At 39.5% G+C, this 14,790-nt stretch overlaps 2 protein-coding genes across 3 annotated transcripts; both read left to right on the top strand.

The window, feature by feature from the left end:
- Positions 1-686: 686 nt before the first annotated feature.
- rassf2b (Ras association domain family member 2b) lies at positions 687-10,677 on the top strand. The gene is made up of 10 exons (XM_051423529.1): positions 687-898; positions 3,064-3,137; positions 5,048-5,123; positions 5,491-5,642; positions 6,439-6,554; positions 8,052-8,194; positions 8,399-8,552; positions 8,952-9,073; positions 9,222-9,319; positions 9,482-10,677. The coding sequence occupies exons 2-10, from the start codon at positions 3,085-3,087 to the stop codon at positions 9,549-9,551; spliced, it is 984 nt and encodes a 327-aa protein (XP_051279489.1). The 5' UTR covers positions 687-898; positions 3,064-3,084; the 3' UTR covers positions 9,552-10,677.
- A 155-nt stretch (positions 10,678-10,832) lies between these two features.
- Positions 10,833-14,244, top strand: prnpa (prion protein a). 2 transcript variants are annotated; one of them, XM_051423552.1, is made up of 2 exons: positions 10,833-11,110; positions 13,011-14,244. In XM_051423552.1, exon 2 carries the CDS (start codon positions 13,026-13,028, stop codon positions 13,572-13,574), a length of 549 nt encoding a protein of 182 aa, XP_051279512.1. In that variant the 5' UTR covers positions 10,833-11,110; positions 13,011-13,025; the 3' UTR covers positions 13,575-14,244. The 2 variants fall into 2 exon arrangements, with proteins under 2 accessions (XP_051279512.1, XP_051279513.1); XM_051423553.1 differs by having other exon boundaries at positions 13,016-14,244.
- The last annotated feature ends 546 nt before the right edge of the window (positions 14,245-14,790 follow it).

Raw genomic sequence — 14,790 nt, forward strand, 5'->3', positions numbered from 1 at the left:
GTCCGATTTGATCTTTATCTTCAGTAACATCAAGGAGGGATCAATTTTGTAATCTGATGACAATTTAGTTGACTTAAAGTTCACGTTGGTCTTGTGACTTGCCAGACAATTACAACATTGTCTTGGTCTGACAGCTGGCCACATGTCTGTCTCAGACCACTGGCATCACCCGCTAATGAGTCCAGGAGCAAAGCTGCCCTTGACCACGGCCGCAGTATTAAAGACTAATGATTTCCATTGTGTAGGTGAATGGTTAGCGTTTGAGCGTTTGACATGACTAATAATAGGTGATGAAATATTGATAGACCTTGGCAGCGGGCTTGGCTGATTGGTGTTTAATATTTAATTTGTGCACAATAACTCAACACATTTATTTCAGAGATTGACAGCCTCAGGTTTTCCTATTTATCAGTACTGTGTGTTTAAAGCTGCTATATAACTCTGCTTGTCAGCTTTTGAATACCTCTGTTTACAGTACGTTTCGATATGTGTCTGATCTGAGCCCTTAGATCAGGGAAGAGGAAAAGGGGAAGGCAGCGTATGTGTGGGTCTTATCAGTATTTCTGCCCATGCTCTTTGTTTGGATGTGCATGATAATTCATTTGTGAATTGAGGAAGTTTTGGGCTGTGTAAAGGCTAGTGTCAGTTTCCTGTGTGACTGAAGGAGGAAGTGATATAACGGAAGGGGAGCACTTCCTTTAAATGCCTCCACTCTTCCCCGAGTATTCGCTATCACACTCACAAGAAAAGACCCTGAAGGAGCTGACACCTGAGTGACAAAACTGCTAATACCTGAGGATAGATACAGTCGACCTGCCTAACCTTTCGTTCTCTCTTTCTCTCCATATCTGCAGCTCCCTCTCTCTCTCGTGACTCAACGAGATCAGTCTTTACTACGGTAAGATCACTTGTAGTCTTGTATCTGACATTTATACTACTTACTTTCAGTTGTATTATTTGTTGTGTGTTATAAAGGCTCTGTGTTATAATAGAGTAACATGGAAGGAAACAATGCTTTCTACTAATGAATAGTACGTTGATTTCTCAAAGCCACATTATTGTGGTGAATCAGTGAAATCTGTAACAGTAATATAAACTGAACTTGTGATTGCTCACGTTGATGGATTACATAGCATACACAAGTTTCAATGGTCTGCTAATTTATTTTAATATAATACTGAAATGAATGGAAGCCAATGGTTGCCTTGAATTGTATCACCTGCTAAACATCAGGCGTCTGACGGTAATATTTAGCACGGTTGCCATTTTAGTTTTAGCCTGTTAGCATGCTAACATTCACAGGTTAGCACTAAACACAAAGTACAGCTGAGGCAGATGTATGGCACTAGTTTTGCATGTTTTCGGTCATAAACCAAAGTGCTTGTTTTAATTTTAAACAGATATCAAACTGGTAGTGGTCTTTATTCTAACTGCGGTCAGGTGAGGGGCTGATGGCTCCTAGGGTTGGAGGTTGAACTAGAAGAGAGGAGATGGCGTGGACTGGAGAAGGGACAGATGGAGGGCAGGGACATAGGCGATGACCCACAAGCTTTAAACAACAATCTGGGGATGAGTGGTTGCAGAGCCGGGCTAGATATACTGCAGGTTGATGGCATGATGAGAGCCAGGTGAGCCAACGGGAGGGATGATGAGCTGATTGAGACCAGGTGTGTAACTGGGAGTCAGAGGAGAGAGGAAGAGGTGGTCATGGCCACGACAACAGACTACAGACAAACCCAAACACACAGAGAGACAGATTGGGAGACACTAGGAACACACTGAAGTACTGTCACAACCGTAAAAGTACTGGACAAAGTGAAATTTTGAGTGGATGACTGAGGAAACGTCAGGGGTCACCAAATTGATTAGGATGTATTGTCTGGGAAAATGAATGGGAAAATGAATGGGAAAATGTTGTGCCAATCCGTCCAGTGGTTGTTGAGATGTTTCACTGGATAAATTAAATATTTATGGGACAATCAGAAGCCTAAACTAAAGTCATTAGGACTTGTCCTCTACACCTTGAGCATCTGTACACAATGTCTTAGAAATACATCCGATACTTGCTGAGATATTTCAATAAAAAGAAAAAATGTCACCTTCCCAGTAGGATTTATTATCTGGGGACCATGAAAGTGGGGGACAGTGATATTGCCATCTTAAAACTCCCAAACTGCAAAACCGACATTCGAAAATGGTCTATAAAAATGTTCATTGTTTGTAGGGTAGGAGCTAAACTTACAAACACTTATTGGTGTCGTCCTTTTTAAAATTGTCTAACAACAAAACAAGATTAATTTCAGTCATCCAGGGAATAAAATGTCCACTCGTGTTTCTAGAGATGAATCCTCCTGTGGGTTTAATTTTAGAGACGGAGAGACTGCTTGTATATATGTACACACACAAATATGACAGATAAGTATATAATGTGTGCTGCCAGTAGCTTGCTCAGGGATGAATGTTTAAGCAGCTGAAATGATTTGGCTCTGCGGGTGGCCCATGTGTCCTGCACCTGTTCGTCTCCTTCCGGAGGCCTTCTGTGCTGCCTCCTCCGCAGATACACAAAGACAAACATACACACTCATTCAGCAAGGAGGGAAGGAAAACGATGGCCGAGTGCCATTTTAAACAGCTGCATGTGTGCGCACTTGCGTGTGTTTTGGAGTGTTTATGTGTAAAAGAGCGACATAGACATGAGGAGAGAATTAAAAGGGGTGACAGGAAAGCAAAGACTCTCTTCCTCCTCTTGTAGGCATGAGGAGGAGGAGGAGAGTGTGGAGAGCAGCTGTCACACTTCATCAGAGACCAAACGTTTTGATTGTGTAGTGAGAGATACACTAGTGGTGGTTTAACTGATAACTATGAGTTGATCTGTCTTTTGAAGGAAATACATCGACGGGAAGTAGATATGATCTGCTGTTTATTGTTTTACTCTGTGGAGCTGTACCTCCTCCTCTTCCTGCAATCACTTGTCTGTTGCTCGTTGCTGGTCATGAGGAGTCATGAGACTGAATCCGATGGATGAAAATTATTAACTCTCTGTGTTGCTTCTTTGTCTCTCAGCTCCTCTCATGCTTACTGAGAATGGATGACACACAGTACGGGGTTCAGATTGGAGAGAACAAATTCATCAGCAAGTAAGGACCAAACACCACACCGTTTCTCACATGAGAATACATATACACACATATACACATTTATTTTTTTTATATATATATATATATATATATATATATATATAATGTTCATGTGAAATAGTTGGACATGTTGTGATTTTAAACTCATGTCAAACAGTCTGACTTGTTAAGCTCTTAGTATGTTTGTGGTTTAAAATAACTGTGTGAAATAGAGATTTTACAGGTTTTAGTCTTTGTTTTAGTTTGTTTTTCCGAGCTTGTGCGTAGTTTACTTTACTGCTCTGCCGACCATTTTCCAAGCATACGTACATTTAATGAGTTATAGATTAATTGGTTGATTTACATATTATGTACAATAAGTAGCTGACTTATGTATAAGTAAGTACCACACTGTTTCCAAGGCAGTATTTTATATCAAGAATCACAAATTTACCTCGAGACTTAACAATCTGTACAACATACAGTGTCAGAGCACAACGCTTATAGCAGGGGGGCACCAAATTACTGGCAAGTGGCAACTTAGTCGTGCACAGTAAAGGTGAAATCAAGTGAAAACCCCTCTGCTTTCACAGAGTACTTCAGCTGTTCACTCCTCTGGTACAAGGCAGTAAACTTACTCCCTAACAGGATCATGGTCTTCTAAATCACCACAGTGGTGTCAGGCTCAACAGCACCGTCAGCAGGATGTAGCATTAAGTGGACTAGTTGTTGCTGGTGACGCTGACAGCGTCCTAAATGGCTCAAAAAAGGTTGTAAAATTGTTGCGGTTGAGCCGGTCAACCACTTTCTCAAATACATGGCTGCGAATGGGATAGAAATATTATAACATAGCTACGTTAAACTGTCCTATACCCAATGACAAAGTTTTAGTTAAATTGTAATATAACAGCATTCTAGTTTTACGATGGATTTAAGTTTACTACAGTCAGGAGAGAAAACTTTGACAGTTTACGCCCTCCTCTATCGAGTTGAATAAGTAAAAACTCTCCAAAAAAACCTTTAACCATTAAATTAAAAAGAAACCTCAGGAAGAGCGACAGAGGAGTAAGTCATAATATTTAGACACACAGATCAACACATTTAAATAAACGTTAATTAAAGTTAACTAAACATCTCATTAAAACCGAAGTATCCCCTTTTAAAAAGCCAACTCAACATCTAGCTCTTGTTACTAGTTTCAGTTTGGACAAAAGCATCTGCAAAATGAATCATATGTAGTAACAAAATTTGTTATATTAAGTTTTTCTTCTACATATATGAAGACTTTGGTGCCCAGTTACTGTCTATGTACAACAGTGGAACAGAGTTTATTGCTTTATAGGTCATTTTACATATGATTTTACACACGTCATATTGTTATATACTCTACATCGATATCAGAAAGTATCCTTACTAACATTGTGCTGATAATGCATTGTACAATAATACATTATATAATAAATGATATAATACATTATCACTGAGCCCCAAATAAACATTGATATAAGGATATGAACCGTTAGCTAAGTGGAAGTCCAGTCTGTGATGTTTAACCCTTGAACATTTCTAACAGTCTCAGCTTTATTGCCAAGTAATGATAATGTAAATGACAAAAATCTGACAAAGCGATACGGCCTCTGTGATTAATTTTATTATTATTATTATAGCTTTAACTTAATCAGGTAGTCTCAGAGAGATCCAGATCTATTTCACAAGAGGGGTCTCAGTACAGCAGTAGAAATACAGGCACAAACAAACAGCATCAGAAACAAACAAAGGCAGGAGGACATCAATCTGACCTCCTCACAATGGTCCGCAGTAATGTGAAGTATACATGTCTTGGAGTTAGTGGGATAAAAACATATGTAATGAGCAGCGTGCTCCTTTTAAACAGCATTTCCTCCTCAGTGATTCAACATCTCTTTCTCCAGGGTAACAGTCCTTTCACAACTTAAGACGTACAACCTCTACTATGAAGGACAGAATCTACAGCTCAGACACAGAGAAGTGAGTAGTTACAGCTGTCTGTATCTCTCTGTGTGTGTGTGTGTGTGTGTGTGCGTGTGTCTGTCTGTGTGTGTCTGTGTGTGTGTGTGTGTGTCTGTGTGTGTGTGTGTGTGTGTCTGTGTGTTTACTGTTATTTTTATGTTTTATCCTCCTTTTCAACAGCAGCATCTGAATATTTCCACTCTTCAACACTGTCTGTCTTCCTGTCGCCCTTTTTACTTTGTCTCTCAGTCATTTGCAATCTAATATACCCTGCCCATTATACGGTGTATCCCAAAGGAGTAATAACTGTCCATTGTGTGCATTTATATATATATGTGTGTGTGTGTGGGTGTGTGCATTGATCACAGCTCCTCTCTCTCAACAGGAAGAGGGGGAGCTGATCATCGAGGGCTTGCTGAATATCTTTTGGGGCCTTCGGCGACCAATCAGACTTCAGATGCAGGATGACCACGAGCGAATCCGGCCGCCCCCTTCCTCTACGTCCTGGCACTCCGGTTGCAATCTGGACAGTCAAGGGTAAGAGGTCCAGACAGATCTAGTTACACCTTGCTGACCGGAAATGGTGATACACTGTAAGTCAGCGAGGGCAGATATAGATTTTGTCTTGTTTGTCTGATTGAAAATCAGATAAATTAAATTCTTGTCATCACTTTTTGTCGATGTTTGGTTACATTACTTGATAATGTAATTCCATACAACAAAAACATTATTGCTAAATCTTTGAAACACCAAATTAGCCATCTTTCAACCGACAACTCGGGCTCAGTCTTGGATTTTGCCCCAAGATCACAGATATCCCATTCTTCAGAAGAGGCTATTCTTTCAGGGATAGTCGAGCTCACAGGCATACAGCTGGGTGTTTATATATAAATAACTTACAGGAAATAGACAAAATAACATAAACACTTTCATTATGTTGGATGCCAGTTGCAAGTTTAATAATTCATACTTATATTGTTGGTACATTAGTCCAAAATTACTTAAAAAATCAAAGGAAATACTGACAGTTCATCTCAAACAGAGATAAACTGCATCAACAAAGAGGAACAGCTCTCACAAGTTGAAACTAACCACCAGGGATGTGACGTACAGACAGATGTGGTGTGGTTAACAAACTGCTGCTATCGGCAGGAAATCTAATAATAAACTTACCTTTTTATTAGTGTTGACATTATTACTTAATGTACTGTACAGTAACTCCTTTCACTAGTGTCAGTAACGTATTAACAGTTTGTATCTACATAACATTTTCAGCTGTACATTGATAGTGTCTTCGCCTCTTACACCGTACTGTCTTGTTTTCTTTTTGAAGTTCTCCCAACAGCACAGATGGTCAGCAGGAGACACAGCAGACCCCGCCCACAGTGGAAGTGACGCCACCTGACAACCAACTAGAGGACAATGGTGTGATGGAGGAACAGGCAGACGGTTAGTGGCTTTACTGACTGTATGTAGTCGTAACACACTGGGTATTACTCCCTTGGCTATAATGAGGATCCAGTGAACAGCATCATAAATCAGTCCCAACACAACTGAATTCCTAAATAATACGGTTTTATTTGTGTTGTCTTATCAGTTGCCAAGATAAAAAAACATTGCATTAGGTCAAGAAGATTTAATTCACTTAGCTCTGAAAACACTGTAGACCAAATCTCTAATTAACTCTCAGCTGCTTTATTATAAGCATCACATCACTGCTGGGTGGAAACCTCTCATCTCCAAAATGGCAACCTCTCATGAGGAAGGAATTCAACCTTATTATTTTTTCCACCCTTAGAGGAGTATACTGTACAATTCCACTTGTACACACTGTGATTACAAGGTTTGTATCTTACAATGGTGATTATAAAATAAAACTTTTAAACAGGTGATGTTTACTTTCATTATGTCTGTGTGACTAATTTTAGTGTTATATCTATTTTAAGAACTAAGCATAAAAATATGACTCAGGAATAGTAATTTATTTGTTTTTAATTTAAAGATAAGTCAACATTTCTGTTCAATGTTCAATATGTAGAAATTGGAAGTAAATTTATTACAGCTTCTGGCAGACAGTGACACATTCTCAAAGGGAAATATGAAATATAAAATTACAGATTTCTATTCTGTTAGTACACAACTCAACAAAATATAGATATCTAGATCGAGGCAGTCAGCCACCCACCTAGAGCCGTCGCCAAGTGCTTGCTCATGGTGGTACTGTTGGGTCTCTGTAAATAATGTGATAAGGAGTTCGGTCTAGACCTGCTCTATTTGAAAAGTGTCCTGAGATAACTTCTGTTATGAATTGGCTCTATACAAATAACATTGAATTGAATTGAATAACATAATATACACTGATCAGCCATAACATTGTGAGCACTGACAGGTGAAGTAATAACACTGATTATCTGGTTATCAGGGCTCCAGTCAGTGAGTGGGATATATTAGGCAGCAAGAGAACATTTTGTCCTCAAAGTTGATGTGTTTAGAAGCAGGAAAAATGAGCAGCATGAGGATCTGAGCGACTTTGACAAAGGGCCAAATTGTGATGGCTAGTAGACTCTGTCAGAGCATCTCCAAACCTGCAGCTCTTGTGGGTTGTTCCCGGTCTATAGTGGTCAGTATCTATCAAAAGTGGTCCAAGGAAGTAAAAGAACTGGAGACAGGGTCATGGCTTATTGATGCACGTGGGGAGTGAAGGCTGACCCGTGTGGTCCGATCCAACAGACGAGCTACTGTAGCTCAAACTGCTGAAACAGTTAATACTGGTTCTGATAGAAAGACGTCAGAAACACACAGTTCATCACAGTCTGGTTCTGGGGCTGCAGAACATTATTATATTATTGGTGTTAATGTTATGGCTGATGAGTGTAGGTCTAGTGTTTATAGACATACAGCTTTAATATTAAAGGATAATAGCTAATAATCTGATTGATTCGACAGAGGACAGTGACAGCTCCGCTCAGCTCCTCAGGACGAAGAGCGATGCCGGGGTCTTGAGACGAGGCCAGCGACGGTCACCGAGCGACCAGAGGAAAATTCGACGCCATCGTTTTTCCATCAACGGACACTTCTACAACCATAAGGTGATACCAGCCACAAGTGTTTGTCAGCGCACCCATAAAAAGTCTTTCTGTCTGTAGTTTCAGAGAGTTTATTTAGTACTTTTAGCACGTTGATTACAAATAACAAGAAACACTGATTCACAATGACCCATCCATCCATGCACACATAAAGTGACAGTATATAGGAAACTGAATTTATGTTTTAATGTTTGTTTTTTTTCTCAGACAGCAGTGTTTACTCCTTCTTACGGCTCAGTGACTAATGTTCGGATCAACAGCTGCATGACGACGCCTCAGGTGCTCCGAGTTCTCCTCAACAAGTTTAAAATTGAAAACAGCCCAGATGAGTTTGCAATCTACCTAGTCCATGCAAGTGGAGGTGAGTGAATTATTCCCTGTGTGTGTGTGTGTGTGTGTGTGTGTGTGTGTGTGTGTGTGTGTGTGTGTGTGTGTGTGTAGTCCAGTTTGTAACATTTAGGAGGATCTATTGGCAGAAATGGAATATAATATTCATAAGTATGTTTTTGTAAGTGTATAATCGCCTGAATATAGGAATCGTGAATATAAGAATCGTGTTGTTTTCGTTACCTTAGAATGAGACGTTTGGAGTCCGCCATGTTAAACCTCCATGTTTCTACATTACTAGGAACAGACAAACCAAACACTGGCAGTAGATGGAGACTTTCACGTCATTCCCAGGTCGTCACATTATGACATGAGCGGTGTCCTACACACTGGTTCTTTAATAAATATCTTTGTGGATGTGTTGATGTTTCAGAGCGTGTGAAACTGAAGCGAAGTGACTACCCTCTGATATTGAGAGTGATGCAGGGTCCGTGTGAGCAGGTCTGCAAGATTTTCCTCATGGAAGAAGACCTGGGAGAAGAAGTCACATATGATGTAAATGACCACTTCCTACTTCCTGTTCCCTACAGCGTGCAGCCACAAAATCCCTGCCTGTGTTTCAAATATCCTTTTATTTATCTCACATTGGTCTCTCTCTCTCTCTTTTGTGCTTTGTCATTACATGTCTCTTCCCTTCCACCAGGTGGCGCAGTATATCAAGTTTGAAATGCCTGTCCTGCGGAGTTTCATCACCAAACTGAAGGAGGAAGAGGACAGAGAGGTGCAGAAACTCAGGAGAAGGTACGAGAAAATACTGTTTATAATCTACTTCCCTTCATCATCCACAGTCGTCAACATGTTCATCCGCTGTTATGAGCTTACACATGGTCATTACATAGTATTGTTATTATTATCTAATGTATATTTGCAGGCCCAGACATTTATTCTCTCTCGTACTTGCAGGTATACTTACCTGCGTTGTATAATTGAGAAGCAGCTCAGTTGTCTTCCAGAGGGGGCGACGTGTATGTGATCATCAAACTGTCAAAACCTCTCCCAGAGCACCGCATCCTCCACCCAGCTGGGAACAAGAATCATCTGACAAAAACCCAATGTATGTGTTCCAGCGATTAGCCTGCTCCTCTGAATTCCTGCCTCTGCATGGGTTTTTTTTCAAATCCGTCAACATACAGACAAAACTTAAACATGCTAGACTGTGTGCATGTTAAAGTGTGACCATCTCAGCAGTGGACTTTAAGTCTTAATTCAGACCCAATCACTGTATCTCCCTCTGCTTTCCTTTCCCTATATTTCTTTGTTATCCGTACACACAGAAAGACATTCCTCTACTCCTTTTAGTATTTTTAACCTTTTTGCAGTGCAGTAAAAAGGAGATGTCCCGTCTTCTGTCTCTCCAGATTAAAGGCTAATACCCAAAATCAATTTAAAGCACAAACGTGACATAAAATGGTTTTAGTAAAGTGCCTGTTAAAGGTTAAAAGCACACAGGAAACTACTTAGATACATTTGAGTAACAGGAAACCACAGTTTCTGTCAATGTGAAACTGTCATCTTGTTGCATACCCCATAATGCATCCCTGCCTCATGTAAGATGGCAAGAAGATGTCACGTTGGGATTTTAAAAGCACAGTGAAATACTGTTCGATAGATTTCAACATCATTCTGCACACAACGCCTCCTGGTAGGGATTGGATATCGGACCGGCTGTACAATGCAACAGTTTGTGACACGAAAGCACAACAAAAGACTGTGAATTACGCCGTTGATCTTTTGATGGAAGAATGTTGTAAATGTATGAATGAGCATTTAAAAGCAGCACAGTTTGCCTCCACATGTACAGCGCTTTGCATACGTCTGCTATTGTCCATGTGCGTACAGCCCCGTCCGTTCAATATTTCTAACATGGTTGTTGAAAAGGTCATCAGGAGCGTGTGTGTGAGACTGAGAGTGTGCATGTTGTATTTTTAGTGACTCTTAAGACTTGCCTGCTTTTTGTATCGTGTCTTTTACAAAATAATGAAGGAACTGTAGTCTTTAAGATGTTAAGAACTAATGCCACGACTTGGAAAATGTGGGTTTTTTTCTTACAATGATTGTTATTTAATAAAAAAAAAAACGTTATGTTGAGAAAAGATTAACATTTATATTTGTAACCTTCCTTGAGTCTCATTCGGGGTCAGTGGGTGAAACGGTAACATGTTATACAATGATGTTAAAATCTCCTTGTATAATTTAACAGATATAACAGTAGTCATAGTGGAAGCTTCGGGAGAGTTCGCTAAGTCACTCACTGGGCTGGGATCACACGTGTACGCCCACACACGCACACGCACAGGTATTTATGTGTGATGTCGGTGGTACAGCAGCTTATTGTACGCTCAGCCAATGAGCAGGTGTGAGACAGCGTGATCCACTTCACCTGACTGAAGCTGTCTAGAGGATAACAGCGTGGCCTTGAAATACACTTCTCACTGTCAGAAGAGTCTCCGCTGCCAACACACGCTCTGTGGTTTTTACTGTCTGAAGAGGAAAACTCATCTGAATCACTGCAAGCAAACAGCCACACAACAGGTGAGATTGTTTATTCTAAGAAGAGTTTGATGTTTCTGTTAAATTCAGCAGGTTTTAACAATGTTCTTTATTTACTTTGGTTGTTTTTGTGAGTGAATTTCTTTTGTTGTGATGTTATTTATATATAATACGTATATTAAATATAGGGTCTATTGATAGAAATCACAATTACTGATATACTTGCTCCAAATGGCATCAAATTCATAAAGGAAAGTGTCTTCATTGAGAGTCTGGGCTGCTGTAATCTGAGAGTCACTGGATTATTCTCAAACTAAGTGACCCGGTGTAATTATAGCTCAACTCATCTTTTAAAAGGACAGATTAGACTGCGTACAGTTTGTTGACAGCAGAGCAAATTATGTCATGCTGCTCACTGGGCGTCATCAGTGGAAGAAGTATTCAAATTAAGTAAAAGTAGTAATGCCACACTATAGAAAGTACTATATTACAAGTAAAAGTCCTGCATTTGAATTCAATTAAAAACAAGTATAGATGTATTTGCAGCACAATTTACTTTGATTGTACTATTATTGATGATGTGTGAGCAGTAGTGTTACAGTTGGTCACGGTGGAGGCAATTTTAACTGCTATATAAATATTCTTGTGTATAATCTATAATAGTAAAGCATCATAATGCATAAATAGATCATATATGTTTAGTTAAACATCAATCTGAAAAGGAACTAAAGCTGTTAAATAAATGTAGTGCAGTACAATAGTTCCTGTAGTGGAAACAAAGTATAAAGTAGCATAAAATGATTTAACATTTATATAACATTTAATATAAATAAAGACCTATATAATATAATATAATATAATATATTACCTCTCTGTGTGTTGCTCTAATGTAAATATCTCACTGGGGATCATCTTATTTGTTCTTCCCTGTCAGATAACTGTTAGTCATTAATACAGCAGGTCCACAGATCTGGAGCTGGATTCAACTACCAGATCTTAATGAAATGGCGTTAGAGGTTATGAAAGCCATCTGATCCCAGGTCAGCTGCAGTGTTAAATTGAGACGGTTCTTGTGTAAGATGTGTTTCTCAAAGCTGGATTAAGAGCAGTGATCTGTGCTGCTCTTAATGTAACGTAAAAATAACAGCAGGACTAAAGCTGCAGTGAGAACATCTCATTAGTCTGTTGACGAGGTGCCTTCAGGAACCAGAATAACTACGTACATTTTACAGTTTAGGTTACTTCTACTTTACTTATATTAGTATTTCCATTTTATACTATATTTTTGTTACTAGTCCACTAATGTGACAGCTGTAATTTTCCTGTTATATGATCCATGTTTATAGATTAACAGTGTATGAATCAGTTCCAATACTGCGTACCTGTTGTCAATAATAATAAAGCAATAATTCAATACATCATAATAATAATAATAATAATATCACTCATTTATTTTGCATAATGAATACTTTTACTCTGATACTTTAAGTATATTTTTCTGATACCTAATTTGTATGTTTGAATGCAGGATTTTAGTTAACTCATTAGAATATAAATATCTTATTATTTATAGGTTTACTAGTATTTACTTGTTTATGATGATATATATATATATTTTTTTTACAATGATAATAATTTTCTACCTCATGTATTTTTAATGTTGCTTATGTCCTGTGATTGTCTTTATTTTCATAAATTAACTATTATTATTACCACTAATACACTTGATACACTGTGGCGTGGCTACTTTTATTTGTATTTATACTTCTTCCACCACTGTTAAGAACTGAACAGTCCACAACCAGCGGATCATCTTAGTAAATTTCACTAAGGAACAGAAACAGAAACAGAAACAGAAAAGACAACAAGTCTCTCAAGTTAAAAGCCCGCCAGTGTTAAATTCACGCCTCCTAATAAGGTTTCCTTTGTCTCATTCTGACAGCACAGAAGAAGAATAATGTCGGGCCTGCAGAAACTCCCCCTCACAGTGACCCTCTGCCTGCTGCTCCTCGCCACACTGTTACCCAGCTCTGAGGCCCGGCGTGGTTTTGGAGGTGGTGGCCGAGGTGGTGGAGGACTCTTTGGCCGTGGCCGGGGCTGGGGTGGTGGTGGTGGTGGTGGTGGCCAGGCCTATAGACCCGTCCAGAGCAGCGGCCCCAGTGCGGGGAAGATAGCCGGAGCAGCTGCAGCAGGGGCCGTAGGAGGAGCAATGGTGGGGTCTGCCCTGAGCCGCCCTGGGTATGGGTATGGAGGGTTAGGAGGATATGGAATGGGGTATGGAGGATATGGAGGCGGGTATGGAGGCTATGGAGGGGGGTATGGAGGTGGCTACGGCCCCCCACGTTACGGAGGTGGCTACGGGCCCAGGCCTGGCTATGAGGCAGAGGGCTCTGGAGACATGGAGTACTACACCGCAGCATCCAGCGGCCCCATCTACAACAGTATCATCGTTGTCATCGGCTCCCTGGTGTCCTTGCTCATGGGCCACTGGGTGGCAGTCATGTAGAGACTGGAGTCAGAGCTGGATACCTCCAAACAGACACAGGTCCAAACCCTGGCTAAATAACCCGCAACCTGACAGGAAACAAAACTATCTGCAGTTTAAATTCAAATGTGACCAATAATATGACTCTTGAATAATGTAAAGCTGTTGCCAATTCATTTTCGCAGTGACAAAGGACTCATTTAGCCTCTACAACATGTGAGTGTGACCCCATGTTTCAGTCTGCAGGTGTACTACCGGTGAACACAAACACTTCCTGTAGATATTTGTCAAGAGTTGTGACATAATTTGACTCAATGAATAACTATTTGTTCTCCACACTGTTTAACGTGGCCAGTCTTTTTATACTTTTGATGATTTCTTATGTTTTCTGGCAGGCAGTCTGTTTAGATAGACCAGGAATAAATTAGTTTAATCAGGTTAACTCAGGGCCAGAGATTAAGAGCAGCTATACACTTCATCATCCCCATAATAATAATAATAATAATAATAATAATTTCATCCTACACAGTTTTTCCATTGTTTCACATATTGTCACATTTCCGGTACATTGCTTGTATATGTATTAAAGTTTCTCATTAAAGTACATTTTATGCCATTTTGTAGACTTTTTATGCAAACAAGCAAAATGTTTGTAATATTGTTATATAAATAAAAAAAAAGTAGAACATTAGTGTTGAATTTTATTGTCCACATTATTGTGAGAAGACAGCGTTCAGATGTTACATGAATAATAGAGATTGATATTTTTATTAAATTATTTAGACATGATATTTCATCTAATTGTTTCACTGAAACCACAAATGGGTTGTGGTGCTGCACGACTTTAACAGCCTGCAGACTCGTATCACATCTCAGATCCGATCGCACCAGGGCTCATGTGTTTGCTTTGTCCTCTGTCCACTACAGTGACCGTCCACAGTCAGTAATCATGCATGAAGACCAGAAACACTGAGAGTGTTGACACAGGCCTCTTGTAGTTAGTTATTCTCTGAGAATATGAGATGTTGCCACAACAGACTTTATGTTTTTACTCAGTATTAGTTCCCAGTTATTCCAGAGCTGTACGATCACATCATGTTTTTTATGCTGTAGTGGTGGAAATAATGAGTATTACTTAAAAATGTTAAGGTACTGATACTTTCTGCTGTTTACATTATATTGTCCCATTTGATCCACTACATTCATTTTAATAATAAAGTTACTAGTTGCTCTACAG

The sequence above is a fragment of the Dicentrarchus labrax genome, unplaced genomic scaffold (assembly GCF_905237075.1).
Source record: "Dicentrarchus labrax unplaced genomic scaffold, dlabrax2021, whole genome shotgun sequence".
Classification (NCBI taxonomy): domain Eukaryota; kingdom Metazoa; phylum Chordata; class Actinopteri; family Moronidae; genus Dicentrarchus; species Dicentrarchus labrax.

Coding starts and splice junctions, on each gene's coding strand:
- prnpa (XM_051423552.1), top strand. CDS start 13,026: ATGTCGGGCCTGCAGAAACTCCCCCTCACAGTGACCCTCTGCCTGCTG.
- rassf2b (XM_051423529.1), top strand. CDS start 3,085: ATGGATGACACACAGTACGGGGTTCAGATTGGAGAGAACAAATTCATC. Junction 3,138..5,047: donor GAGAACAAATTCATCAGCAA/GTAAGGACCAAA, acceptor CTCTTTCTCCAG/GGTAACAGTCCTTTCACAAC. Junction 9,320..9,481: donor GTGCAGAAACTCAGGAGAAG/GTACGAGAAAAT, acceptor TCGTACTTGCAG/GTATACTTACCTGCGTTGTA.